Source organism: Ruditapes philippinarum, unplaced genomic scaffold (assembly GCF_026571515.1).
Source record: "Ruditapes philippinarum isolate M1 unplaced genomic scaffold, ASM2657151v2 ctg670_1_1_1_1, whole genome shotgun sequence".
NCBI lineage: Eukaryota > Metazoa > Mollusca > Bivalvia > Venerida > Veneridae > Ruditapes > Ruditapes philippinarum.
The window spans coordinates 25,198-39,644 of record NW_026851756.1 but is presented as its reverse complement, the minus strand read 5'-3'; the positions used below and the strand labels follow the sequence as shown (position 1 = coordinate 39,644).

General features: G+C 30.3%; 1 protein-coding gene across 2 annotated transcripts; it reads left to right on the top strand.

Annotated features, from left to right (window-relative positions):
* Window positions 1–6,854: 6,854 nt before the first annotated feature.
* LOC132738861 (uncharacterized) lies at window positions 6,855–13,442 on the top strand. Of its 2 annotated transcripts, XM_060726472.1 has the most exons (4): window positions 6,855–7,489; window positions 8,913–8,991; window positions 11,466–11,678; window positions 12,277–13,442. In XM_060726472.1, exons 1-4 carry the CDS (start codon window positions 7,462–7,464, stop codon window positions 12,344–12,346), a joined length of 390 nt encoding a protein of 129 aa, XP_060582455.1. In that variant the 5' UTR covers window positions 6,855–7,461; the 3' UTR covers window positions 12,347–13,442. The 2 variants fall into 2 exon arrangements, with proteins under 2 accessions (XP_060582455.1, XP_060582462.1); XM_060726479.1 differs by lacking the exons at window positions 6,855–7,489; window positions 8,913–8,991 and adding an exon at window positions 10,189–10,337.
* The last annotated feature ends 1,005 nt before the right edge of the window (window positions 13,443–14,447 follow it).

The window sequence follows — 14,447 nt, the reverse complement described above, 5'->3', positions numbered from 1 at the left end:
GCTCTGAGCCAAGCTCTAGTACGAGCAAGTTTATCGAGGACAAAGTGGACAAAGACAACAAACGGATATTCAGTAATGTCATCACTTATCAATTGAAAAATATAAAATCCGCTGTAAAGTGCAAACAATTGTAGAGCATTAATAGATATTAAAAAAAAATTTGAAAAAGAAAAAAAAAACCTAGAAAAAAAAATGTATAGTTCATAACGGACTTAGCTATATACAAAATTTAAAAATCTCAAACAATCTCAATTTAAGACAGCAGAAGAGGAAAAACAAAACAACATAAAATACCTTTTTTCTAATATATATATATATATATATATATATATATATATATATATATATATATATATATATATATATATATATATATATATATATATATATATATAAATATATATATAAATATATATATATATATATATATATATATATATATATATATATATATATATATATATATATATATATATATATATATATACATATATATATAAATTTTCTTCTTTTATTATAGCCCTGGTTGTGTCACTCTCACTTGGTGGCAGTTTCGTCGTGATAAGTGTGGTCACTGTCGTAATTTGTGTAATAAGGTTAGTTTGTGTTACACGTATTTCATCTCTTTAACTGTTCTACGTTTTATTTCTTAGTGAGATACATGACCTTTACACTTAATAACGATAAACTAAGTTCTTCAAACAAAGATTATGATTTGCTTTTCAATCTTGTGAAATAATGTTCAAGCATTTCCGTATTGTATTGTGGATGTTTAACATTTCCTTGTTGCTGATTAAAACTGCATTGTCAGTACCTTAACTTCTCAATGTAGTTACAAACGCATCCTTAAGTTACATGTCTTCTGCTGTAATAAATGTAATATTACTTTATTCTGCTTTTTAAAAAAACGAATGGTGTAATGTTGGATTTATTATAAGGTATTATATTGCAGGCGCCGGGCAAGAAAAAGACAAATGTCAAACAATGAAAACAATCAATACCCAATGTTGGAAGTAGTACCTAGCACACACAAATGTGCAGTTAATCATCCTACTAACAGCATAACTGACACAAATATGTATGAAGGGCTTGACAGGCGTGGAAATGCTTCACCTGAAGATCTGTATCAGCAGCTTGGTTATAGCAATCGAGATATCATGTCTGCACATTTAGAAAGGTAAATATACAAGAACGTGTTATCAAAAGTCGATTGTTATATTAACAGTCATCGGTTTGATTAGTATGGTCAGTTTTTAACAAGAACAAGTAATACTTTATCATTTCTTGATTGCTTCAATGGCGCGTGAAGGTTATTAAGAATTATTTCTATCTATCTCGTGTTAGCGATGCTGTATGCGACACCATATATGGATCAACACCAACAAAAAATGACAATTACAATCTTAGGAATATCTTTACTTTTATTTTATTTCAATTAAGAACATAACTAAAGTGTCCGCTGGTGTCGGAAATAATGCAGAGAGGTCAACTGGAGAAAACTAACTGATTACTTACTTTTACATATTTTTACGATGCGTATTATTTTTATTAAAGCCGTTTTAGCACACAATTTAGAAACACTTTCTGTTGATTTTTTGTAACAATAACAATGGTTTGATTAATGACAAATAGTTCATTTACAAGTAATTACTGTGTTTTCTTTAAGTAACGGTTAAAAGTCCCCGGGCCAGCACCACTTTCAAAAAAAGTAATAAATTGGTCCTCGATATCCAATAAATAATGTTTATTATACTGCATATGGCACATAATATATCACAAAGACGAATTTATGTTTATCTTGATGAAATTTTCATATTTTTTTGTTTTGTTTTTAGTAAAAATGTAAATACTGGTACATGTTATCAACAATCACACACGAACAGACGAGAGTGTAGCAAAGATAACAATGATGAAAACGTAACTCAAATGCATCCAACAAATGAATATGAAAGTTTGTAAACTAATGCAATAGAGAGAATGCATCAATTGAGAAAATAGAAAAAGATTACGTAATGCTAAATACTTTCATTTTGTGGACAAAAGGTTAAAGTGTAAGCCTTATCCGGTAACCACCATGTATTTCTCAAATGGATTTCATGATGTTTATAATTGTACTTGTATTTTCTTGTATTAAAGCTCATATTTCATCCCTTCTTTAAAAGATGAAGTTGATAAAATATAACGGTCAGGAGATTGGATGGATACGGGATGGTATTCCTCGAAGATCTGCACCCGTGTGGTATTGATGTTAAGATGTCATCTTAAGATGCAGAAAAGAAACAACCTTTTCTGCCGTCTTCACTAAAATTATCAAACGGTTTATTAGAAGAGGTTATGGCCCAATTATTTTAAGGCATACCGCATGCTTGGTGTTCAACCCTTTTACAGTTGGACGCTACGCTTTCCTCTTTTGATTGCATCTGACGAACCAAGTGGGAGACTCTATGATGGACAGTTCTTAAAGCCTTTTGGGGCTGAATTGTCTTAATGTTTGTCTTCTGCCTTGCTTCGTCGGGTCCTTGTAGGTGATTTTCTTGTTGCTCTGCCTTCCTTTAAGGCATCGAGTACTTAGGTAATGGTCATAGGTAATAGGCAGTAACTTTTTCTACATATTTACATAATTTTGTATGTGTTTTATTTATTTCGTCTAATGTAACCATGACAATTGTTAGAATTTCACTTGGCGGGAAATAATTTTATATACATTTTCGTGTCATTCAGGAACATATCGGGGCTAAGAGTGAGGTTTGGCGCGCCTAAAACCGGTTGAAACTCCCAAGTGGTTTAACTACCACTGACCGTTCCAAGGCGGTACCCCTTTGTGTTCCTTTACGTGTTTTTCTTGTCAGTATTATTACTTGTTTTTTGATGTTTACATGTTTTGTGATGTCTGTCTTGTTGGATTGTCGTTGACAGTAGGTATTTTCTCCCCCCCCCCCCCTCTTCCATATTTAATCCCCTCCCCAACCTGTTCACCCGTATAGCCTTTTTCCCTTTAAATCCCTTATGGACCTGTTTTTGTTTATATTATTTCACATTATATGTCCCGCTCCTTTCGCCCTTGTGCCCACTCCAGGTACTTGTTTGGTGCCTTCTGGGTGTCCTGCTTGGGTGTGTCTGGGGGCAGCGTCCTGTGAACGTTGTATTTGCCTTTTTGATCTTTATTCTTATTATTTGTTACCGTTTTGTGAATTTTCTATCAGAGGATGACCATGGATCTTACATGTCTATGATAAAGATAGGATATGTTCATCCAAACTGTCTACAAAAGGAACTAACTAAAATGACATTTTTTCTACTTTATTCACGCGTTATGTTTCTAAACAATTCGAAATTTGTATAAAAAACACAATATTCTAGATAATGATCAAATTGATTCGTGTTGGACTTTTGAATTATTGATGAAGCTGTACAAATATACACGTGTAATTATGTTTATATTAAGTATGTTAAACTGCGTTATGAATAGAACGAATGGTTTTTTATTGTGCTTTTTTATAAGCATGTACATACATAGATATTGTAAAGGATCATATTGCTAAATCTAGTATCATGAATACTGTTGTTAAAATGGACATAAATTTATGATATTTTATATAATGTTTAGCCTGATAGATGCTGTACACACTGTATCTGTTTTATTATCCAGATTTGTCTTTGAAATAAAAATCAGAAGAATAGTCAATGTTTTTTTTTTACTTTTTTAATTGTCGAGTAAACTATCCCTGCTAGAGATTGTTCCGATTTTGCAGTTTTAGACTACATTGCTTTGACATCTGTTGACTGATCTTGCATTTTTACACTGCTAGGAAAACAACTTCAACCACCGTAAAGAATGAGTTAAAATGTTTAGACACTACAAATTACATCGAAAACATGAGCCTATTAAACAAATCATAACTAAAAAGAATGCGAGATCCTCGATTCGATTTTCAATTCTACCAATTCACAATGTTTAATGCAAGATATCTCTAGACAGAATAGCAATGGAATATTTCTACATAGTACCGAGGCCCAACACTTTCTTCTTCAGATATATTCAATAAAAATGTAAGAGTCGTGGAAATGAGACACCTATTTTCCCCACTGTGACAGTCCGACATCTTGGAAGTGTCTACACAATTACGACCGTACAGCTTGTCACACAGTGTATATATGACTATGGGTATATACAAAAATCGCTCAACCATTTAATATTTTAACATTCAACTTAAACGTCGAGGTATGTCGTATTGGAAACAATTTTATGTGAGGTACATGTATTTTGAAATGGTTTAAAACTCTTTAAGAAAAATAGTTATATTATTTGTCGAAAGAAGGATAACATTGGTGATTTTTTTCTTTTTTTTTTTGTCTTCCTTATCATATGCTGTATTTATGGTAAGTAAACTTATGTCATTTATGCCATAACTATAAAAATGGGTAATTTATTAAGTTATTCGATTCAAAACTTCCATGTGGAATAAAAACTACAAGATATCCTATACAATGTTTTGGGAAATGTTTATATATTCAAACATCATTGCATTATAATGATTGATATAAATTGAAATTGTAGATTAATAAACTGATAGCAAGAAAATAGTTTATACTAAACATATAGAAAAGTGGGCGTCAAATGTGACACGGTACTATTTCTATATTGCGATAGTATTTCAGAATTTTTAAAACGGCAAATCGGCAGTTTGCGGTCGTCAATATAAACCAGTTACGTTCGCCAAATTCTATTTCCTTTATATAAGCACAAAGATATATACATCAGCTGATTTTTACTTTTCTTTAAAAGGCCCTCTATGCCGCAGAAATGCTATCATTTTTATTTGTAAAAACTTTCTTTTTTTGTATCTTGTTGCATATAAAAAAAGTATATATTCATTTGTTATATAGATGAACTGTGTTTGCTTCTTTTGCTCTGTTGGTAGTATAATAGTTATAATATAATAGTTATAATAGTTATAGTCATGTGAGTATTGTGTACGGAAGTAAAAAAACATCTTGTTTACAATTTGCTACCTTTGATAACATTAGCACACATTCAGTGCTACTTTCTCCAGCTGATAAACATCTAACATGCTCTAAGTAATAAAAAGAGCATCGAAACAAGAGCTACCTGATTTGTACCAAGGGGGGGGGGGGCGTCCTTTTGGTTTAATAAGCAAAAGTAAAAACACGTTCCCTGTTGTAACAATATGAAACCCAAGAAAAAGGTGACCATAGAACGAGCATCTTAATATGATATATCTATTGATATCACTTTCCCAGTCGTCACCTTAAGGTAATTTAAGAAAGGAAAAAAGAGCCAGTGAATGATCAAGCTCTGGAGTTCGGGCAAGTAAACCCTTAATCTCCATTTAACGCACTGTGCATGAAAATGTATATGATTTAACTCTGACTTTTTCAACAGAAAAGTCCCCAAACTGTTATATAAGTTATTTAAAGATCTTGTTTGTTAAGATTAAGGTTGTAACGACATTTAAGTGAAATTTTATATATGTAACTATATAATTATGCTTCTAAAACAATTTTCAAACATCAAAGAATATGAAAAATATGTACTTCAAATATTTGTTCACCTTATATGTAATCATTAAAATATATGCATTCATTTCTTATTGAAAAATTTGACTTAGACTTTATAGAAAATAAATTTCAAATTACCTACTTTTATATGTATGAAATGTAAATTCGGTAATATCTTTACAAATAATGCTTTTTCGAACATACAATATTGATAAATCTTCATTTGAGCATTACATTTATGTTATAAAACCATAAAAAATTGAGAACAGGATGTTTAAACATTATTTAACACTTGTTTGACATTTCTAAAGAAGTGTTTGTTAACATTATTTAAAGACGCATACATGCATGCTAAATAGATAGGACTCGATATAGAGATCGTGCACTTTAGAAATACTTTAGAGATGTACCCACTTCATTCAAATGCGTCAGTTACGACTGATGTGAAACAAGATAATAATTTGACATAATGTGCATTATTATTCATGAAATGTCCGTTAAAGATATACAAATATTGCGTGAATCGTGGATATTAACTTTAATAGTTATTTATAGTAGAGTGATATTTTAATCAATGATGTACTGAAGTAAATAAGTGTGTATATAAAGTCAATTAAGATCATTGTCCCCTCCAACTCTGTTTAATGCGCCCAAAAGAATTTTGGCGTATGATGTCGACTAGTCGTCCGATTGTTCGTTAAAAATTGTGTTTCCTGTCGGTATATTTGAAAAGATGGAAAAAATCGAAACTACTCCGCAGACATGTTAATCATAATGAGGCAATATTCAAAGTATACGTTTGGATTCCTTGGTACAAATCTGCTCGGCAACATTTGGCAAAAAAATCATAATGTCATTCAAAAGATTATTAAGTATAAATCGGAGAGAGAATACAATGTAGGGGTCTACAATGTTTTCATTGTTTATGTAAATTATATTAAAAGGGATAATTTTTTGTTAGCACTCAGATTATCATTCCATACTATGTATACTCTGTCCTTATAAATGATAATTACACACATGAAGGTGCTTGCTTAATCGTTTCCTCAGGTATGATGATAGAGAAAGATTTACTTCTACAAATTATTTCAACTTTTTTAAGTTGTGTGTAATTAGTACTAGATGTCTTGGTTATGAATTGTGGAAATCACATGAAACAAAAAAATACAAAAGAGTCTTAACCATGTGCTGTGATAAGATCATGTTTTACAAAGTAATGCAACAAGAATATTCACTGATCATTTTATACAATGACGTAATTTCTAGTGTCTTTTTCGCCTCACATAAGTAGATACCAGACGTGAATGAAATCAAGTCGTTCTATATCAATCAATCAATCAATCAATCAATCAATCGTAAATCATATCTGCGGTGCATCGTTATATCTGACGCGTTATTCGATTATTACGATTGGTTATGTGACGAATCATTACATTACCATTCAAAATGTTGGTTCGGTTTAGAACACCTTTGAAAAATAGAAATCTTATTCGTGTCATGAAAATCATTTCTGTGTGTTATATTCACTTTTTATTTCTTTCCATTTTACGCTCGGCAGCATACATTTGATTCTCATCTTTGATTGTTTTAAACTTTTGAGAATAGAAAACATACATATGTTATGAAATCACTCAGAACTGTGTGTTCTGAACACTTTTTCATCCCCCCTTTGCCATTTGCAGTATAAATTTAATTCTCATCTATTTGTATTCCTTTTCAGTATCATAATTCCTTACTATGTCATCTTCTTTTTCGTCAACAAGAGTTATTAGGAAATGTGACTTTACCCAGTGGTTATTTTTCTTACACAATGCAAACGTTATTTAAACTTTATTTCAGATATCATTTTCAATATTGTATGCGATTGTATGCCGGTAAAGTTATCAACGTCTATAGCAACGTCATCGCCATACCCTCGTCCAATAGTTGTTACTGACAAATATGACAGAAGACGACAATAACATTATTAGTATGTATTCAATGATAAGAGTAATAATCAGCTTAGGAAACTAGCGTTAAATGTGTCATGTTTATTTCCTTCTTCATATTTCAATAGTTCAGGCATCAGTATTGCTTCAAGTTTTCAAGATTTTATTGTTCATTCAATACACAATGCAAGGGAATATGAGGTTAATTACAAATTACAAACAATTGACGAGGTATATATAACTCACACACTTCATCATACAACATCTTTTCTACATGGACCGGAGACAGTATAACATTCAGTCAAAATGGAATGAGTTATTTAAAAAAAAACAATAATCAAAATTCAACACAATGTTTAGTCAATACTTTCCTAAGAGTTTGTCAACACTTTCCAAACATGTTTATATACCACATAATTGGAAGGGTCAGTGTTCATGTTTTAATGATTTCTAATGTAAGCTCTTTTATAATTTGTTAAAATTAGTTTTATTACCAAAAGTTGACATCATCGTTACTTAAATTCAATTGCTAATGGTTTTGTACCAGTTTTGTCATATATAATTATATAAGAGGTAATTTTCTTTAGACATAAAATATGCTTTAAAAACTTAGGCTGCACTCTTTTCTAAATTGCCAAATCCCTAACTTTTACAGCTTTAAAAAAGTAAAGGTTTAACATTTTTGTTAAAATCGATCTATTTGAAAATTCAAAGGTTTGACAGAGATGTTTGGACTTTTTTATTTAAAATACATGGCTTTGTAGCTTGTTTGGCAATTTTTGCTTTGTTTTGAAAAAAAATGAGCCAGACACCTGCATATTTGTATTCATTTACGATTACTTAACTTTAATTTTTGAATGTAAAAGTATAGTAAAGTTATCTTTCCCTTAAAAAAATCAAGAACTTTATTTAAGAAGAAATTAATTTAAGTTTCCAAGCATCACAGTAATCAGCGGAGATATTAAAAATGTTTTGCAGTTTAGTTTTTCCTGCAATATCTGACATTAAAATAGTGTCATCTGCCTAAAGTAGCATGAAAAGCTTATAAAATATATAGCTACAGTGTCGAACTCATTACGTTGAATTTTACACCTGATAAATTACAACTGATGTTGATAAAATCACTAAATATACAAGAGAAAAAAGATAGGAGTGATAAATTTTCACCCTGTCTGATACCCACATTAGAATAGGAGTAATGTGTTTTTACTCTATTTACAAATATGCATGACTAAGCGTTTTCATACATATTTTTATAACCTTTAAGAAAGATTCATATATTGTTTAGAATAAGTTTTCCCCAAAGATCATCTCTCCAAATAGTATCTAAGTGTGTATTTATACAACAATATTGAATTTATTTATAAAGTAAAGTTTCAAAATCCATAACCAACAATGAAGTTACCACTGTATTATCTAAACGTATATGCAAAATAATCATAATAGTAATGTTTTGTATTTCAGTACCAATTGTGGCTGCATGTATCGCTGCTTTCATCTGCTTGGCAGCATTTGTAATTCTTATCGTTATAATTTGCAGAAGGTTAGTTCGATAATTGTTCATATGATTTTTGTTTTGTATTTGTTATATTTATATACCAACATAGGTTTATGTGTTGTTTGACTAACGAAATAAAATAAAAGCCATGTCAGATCAATCAGACTCAAAGTTTAGATCTAATTAAGCTATTTCTTGCATGTTATCAGGAGAATGACTGCCTTGATGTTATTTAATCGAAGGAAAGATTTAGTAAAAAAAACAACAAAAAACAAGAACCAATTTCGAAGATATCGAGGCTGGGACGCAACACCTAACTTAAATTTTAAAAAAATCTCAGTTGGAAAACTAGCATGTAATTGTTTACTTAACACTATTTTTTAAGGTGTTTTTATCTTTTTCTATCTCAAATCCATATATACATTTAAACAACAAACTCTGATTATTACTTACGCCCAAAACAAAGAACTCTGTTCATTATTTACACCCAAAACAAACACACCATTTATTAACCACTCATACACAATATCTTTTCACGTGTACGTCTTGCATACGAAACAATACTAGACACATGGCGAGCCCAAGCTCTAAACAACTTATGATCAAACAAAACGATAAAATATCATCAAAAACAAATCATCAACTAATATTATCTAGACCAGACAGAATCACTCCATACAACTCAACCAATATCAACGAAGTATATCTTACCAAACAGATATAACGCAACAACCAAATAAAATACAACAACCAAAACAACTTATTACAACCAATGAACCTTGTTCAATTAAGATCACCAAAATTAAATTCAACCATTTTTAACAAATCAACAAAACAATTTTCTCTTCTCTTAAAAATAAACGCTACACACTATAAGTGTGCCTTCCATAACTGATGTAATTTCCCCCCAAAACTCGCATATTTGCTATTTGACATTCACATGTACATAACGTTTATACCATAGCAACAGGTTTAAAAATAAACTGTTCATTGAAATATGATACACTTCAGTTTATCGCTGTAGGAAGACATTAACTCGACGTAAAAAGGTATCTACCGTGAAACTGTTATTATTCTGAAATATGAAGTTCTGATTATCACTGTATTTGTTTTGCCATTATTGTGATTCGGATTTCCCATGAAAGCTATTTTAGCCATACATTCAAGTTCGCTTTACAGATTGACATTAGACGAAGTTTCAAAATATCGTTTTTTTTGGAAGTAATTTTTTATTTTTGTTAAAATTTTTTAAAGTTTAAAGTAATTTGAAACAAATAAACTGGAAATAATAGACTCAATTTCTAATGTGATGATTGTTTTTCCAGTTTACCTGCCGGCTATATGTTAAACGCTATGTTTGTTTTCGAAATCGTGGAAATTACCTACTCAGTGTAAGTTAAGTTTGAAACCGCATCCCTTTCACAATTATGAAAGCTCGCCAAAGATTGGCCAAAACAAAAAAAAAAGAAAATGTTATAATACATCAATTGTATTAAGTCAAAATATAGATAATTATTATTATTATTAATATGATTATTATTATTATTATTATTATTATTATTATTATTATAATAAATATTTCTGTATCAATACAACAAACTAACTATAACGTCGTCGTGGAGAGAAAAAAATATTCATAAATGATGACAACATTCCAAATCTTACAATACACTCACTGAATATGAATCATGTGATTTGCGAAAACATGTTCAAAAAGGAACATACGGTACAGATTGTCTTACAGCATCAGTACATGTACCACATTAATCCAGTGTTTTACAGTATTGCACATTTGTTGTCATCATCGGATACCCACGGCCGAATTATTCACATTTATCAGCCGTGGGATTTTTCGCCGATATCCAGTCGATAAGAGGCATGTCAAAGACAGCTTTTTAATTGGTTGCCTCACGATTTCTTGAGGCAATTAAAACCAATCTAAACGCTCTGTCTATTTGGCGTTTGATGAGACGTTATTTCTAGGAAAATTATAACTATTGTGGTCTCTGCTTGTGGAATAATTTAGTTGGGGGATAATTTTGCCTTTTATATTAGCAAGACACGTGAAACAGTTTTACAACGTGGATACTGCCAGCTAATTTGTTTCTGATACTTGATTACCTTCTTGTCGAAGAATGTGAATGTTGCTAAATACGATTTCATTTGCACATGTTGCTGTATATCGACGCAATTTACTCACGATTGATTACATGTTATGCTACATGTTAATCAACCGTGGGTATCCGACGATGATTTGTTGCCGATTATTACATTGTTTGTATCATAATTGTGTAATAACAATTTGCAATAACATTTGTACACTTGTTAATAATATAATCATTATTGCATGAACTAGTATTTTTCTAATTAAAATGTTATTTTCAATATTGCGTTGAAGTAAAACTTGTACACGTATTGCTAATATTAAAGTTACATGTCATCTTAATATTTTTTCATTATTCACATTTCGACCGATTCTCGTATTGACGGATCTGGATCTAGTGTTTGATATATTTCAGGCATCGGTCTGCGAAAGACAAAAGAAACGATCAAACAAATGAAGTCACAATGTCTGACTTAGAACCTAACACAGAACAAAACGAGTGTGTTACTAACACTTATGAAATACCTGACCAAAATGTTTATGAAGGTCTAAATAGGCAAGACAATGCTCCATCGGGTGAAATGTACCAGCATCTGTATACAGAAACCAATTATTCAGATTGCGAAAGGTAAATACACAATAATTCGATAGTAATAAAAGTTTTGTAAATGTCGAGTGTCATATACGAGTATAACACATCGGTAAATATTGAAATAATTTCTTTTGAATAAAGAAAAAATAAAACATAATCGTTGCATACAATACAGATTACATATACTATCTACCAAGCTTGATATACAAAGTGGTATATTTTCCGTCCTTTGAATCGCGTTAATGTACTTTGGCTGTGCCAAAAGGCACATGAGATTTCTCCTGTAATTTAGCCAGACAATTAATACAAAACATAACGGAGTAACAAAGGAATCAACAATGGAAAATTTTACTTTATTTCAATTTGTGTTTTATTTTGATAAAATGTTAGCAGCTATGTTGAAAATTCCCCAAATGGTTTATTTGTTACAATACCATTAAACGGTAAATTCAAATATTGCTTTTTCTCCTATGGTTAAATCAATTAATGTACATTTGCACCACCATTCTGTTAAATTAGAGTATATGTATGTCATATTCAAATTATATGGCAAAAAATAACGTACCGTCTTTATATAAGTCACGCGTCCTTATGGTGTTTATTATAATTTATTTCGACAGTTCATTCTTTACAGCAAAACTCAAAACGTTAGTCATCGACAGTCGGACACAAACAGTTTGGAAGAAGAGCATAAATACACCTGATAAAGATAGTATTTGTGACAGCATACATCGTGAGAACTCGTCAAATGAATATGAAAGTTATAAAACTAACGCAACTGATCAGATGTACGAAATACTACAAAAAGACAAATGACACATATTTAGAACGTCGTTACCTAAGATTTAGGAACATGAGGTTTTTGTCATATCTTTAAACTAGACATTTCGCGTGACTTAAATGAGCGCTAGAACTTGTGAAACTATAGGGCTAATATACATATGTTTAAGCTAAATGTGTTGAAGAGTTTTGTAAGAAGTATTCAGCAGCACCTTAAATAATCTGATAGATTCCATGCACACCTATGAAGCATTTATAATAAATTGATATGATGAAGTTGGATTTATAATAATAATATCCTTATCTAGAAAAAAAGTGGAACATGTATACTTATTTTTCATGACGGCCTTATGATTTAACAATGACAAAGAAAAAGACAAATGATTTGTAACAAAACAAAGAAAAGTACTTGTAGATCTATACAAAATTTGAAATCCTTTTTTGTTCAAACAAAAAATTCTATGTATCTTTTTAATGTAGATCTAAGATATTTTTATTCATTCAACCGACTGACACTCGTATTATTCATATCATTTATAGATTAACTCATTATAATAAAAATATCATCATACATAGCTTTTAATATGAAGTGGTTTCAGTTATAATCACGTGTCTAATTGTAAAATAAATAAAAAATTTTAAGCTGGTTTTGAAAGATTGTAATGTCAAATATTGCTTAATAGTAAAATGTAATTTGTTCCAGACCAATGCTTAAAATACGAATAAGAATCATTGGAATAATAAGTATGAGGTAAAGTTTTCAGTACATATTCCTTATGAGTGATAATGCGAAAATTATGTAATTTATGGTGAAAAACTTACAATTTTTCAACATCATGTTATGAGATTTATACACCATAATTGTAGTGTGGTATTACACAATGAAATTTAGAATATTTAATTTTGGTGAACGTATCGGTCGGTTAAGTTTTATTTCTTTTGTTACAGAACAAATCTTGTCATTCCATAAAAATATGATAGCACATTTCATTAAGATAATCAGCATATTTATGCAAAACTATTAAGTAGTTTTAGGGTTTTTTATTATTGAATTGTAGATTACTTAGACAGTGTTATTTAATTCACAGTTTTTGCGTACAAGTTGTTAGATTTTTAAGTATGCGATTGTGATATCTAAGATTTATTACAGTGTTCAATGTGTTCTTGGTATCAAGCTATAATCCCAAAACGATGAGAAGATACAAATTAAGTAATATTTGTGAGTTTTCAATCAGCGGACGACTATGGAATGCAACATTTCAATGATAAAGTTATGAAACGTTCATATAATCTACAAGAGGAACTGACTAAGATCATCTTATCTCTTCTACTTTATGTACCCAATCTACTTTTGAAAAAAGAAAAGAATGAAAAAGAAAGCGGCTAATTCTAAATTTGTAAATATTTTTGATGTTATAGATCATGCTCAAATTAATTAATGCTGAGCTTTTGGATAATTGATATACATCCATGATTAAGTTTGAATTGAAATTTTTGTAGTATGTTAAATTGCATATTGATAGCACGAATGAATTTATATATTACCTTCTTTTAGCATAAGTATACTACATATTTAGATATTGCAAATATCTGCTGAATCTAGCATCATGTTTCTTGTTGTACATAAAGTAATGATATGTTATGTTATATTTAGCTTAAGAGATGTTCTACACAATGTATATGTTTTATTATTCAGGTTTGTCCTTTAAATAAAATCAGAAGAATAACCATGGTTTTTTAATCTTTTTATTGCGGGTAAACTATCCCAGCTTGAGATTGTTCTAATTCTGCTGTTTCAGACTTTACCTTGCTCTGACATCAGTTGACTGAACTTGCATTTTTACACTGCTAGGAAGGATGTTAGTTTTCTCCACATCTATTTAAAAATTAAAAAATGAAATAGAACAACAATTTATGGAATAAGATGATATAAATGAGTATTTATTTAATCGATGGGCCCTTTCATCTATTCTTTTACTTTCTCCCCACTCATAAGGTTGAATGCACTCCAATCGTTTTTGAATA

What these genes read in the sequence shown, in the direction of transcription:
- LOC132738861 (XM_060726472.1), top strand. Translation starts at nt 7,462, where the DNA reads ATGACAGAAGACGACAATAACATTATTA. An exon ending in AGACGACAATAACATTATTA is followed by an intron (nt 7,490 to 8,912) that starts GTATGTATTCAA and finishes TTTGTATTTCAG; the next exon opens with TACCAATTGTGGCTGCATGT. An exon ending in AATTATTCAGATTGCGAAAG is followed by an intron (nt 11,679 to 12,276) that starts GTAAATACACAA and finishes CATTCTTTACAG; the next exon opens with CAAAACTCAAAACGTTAGTC.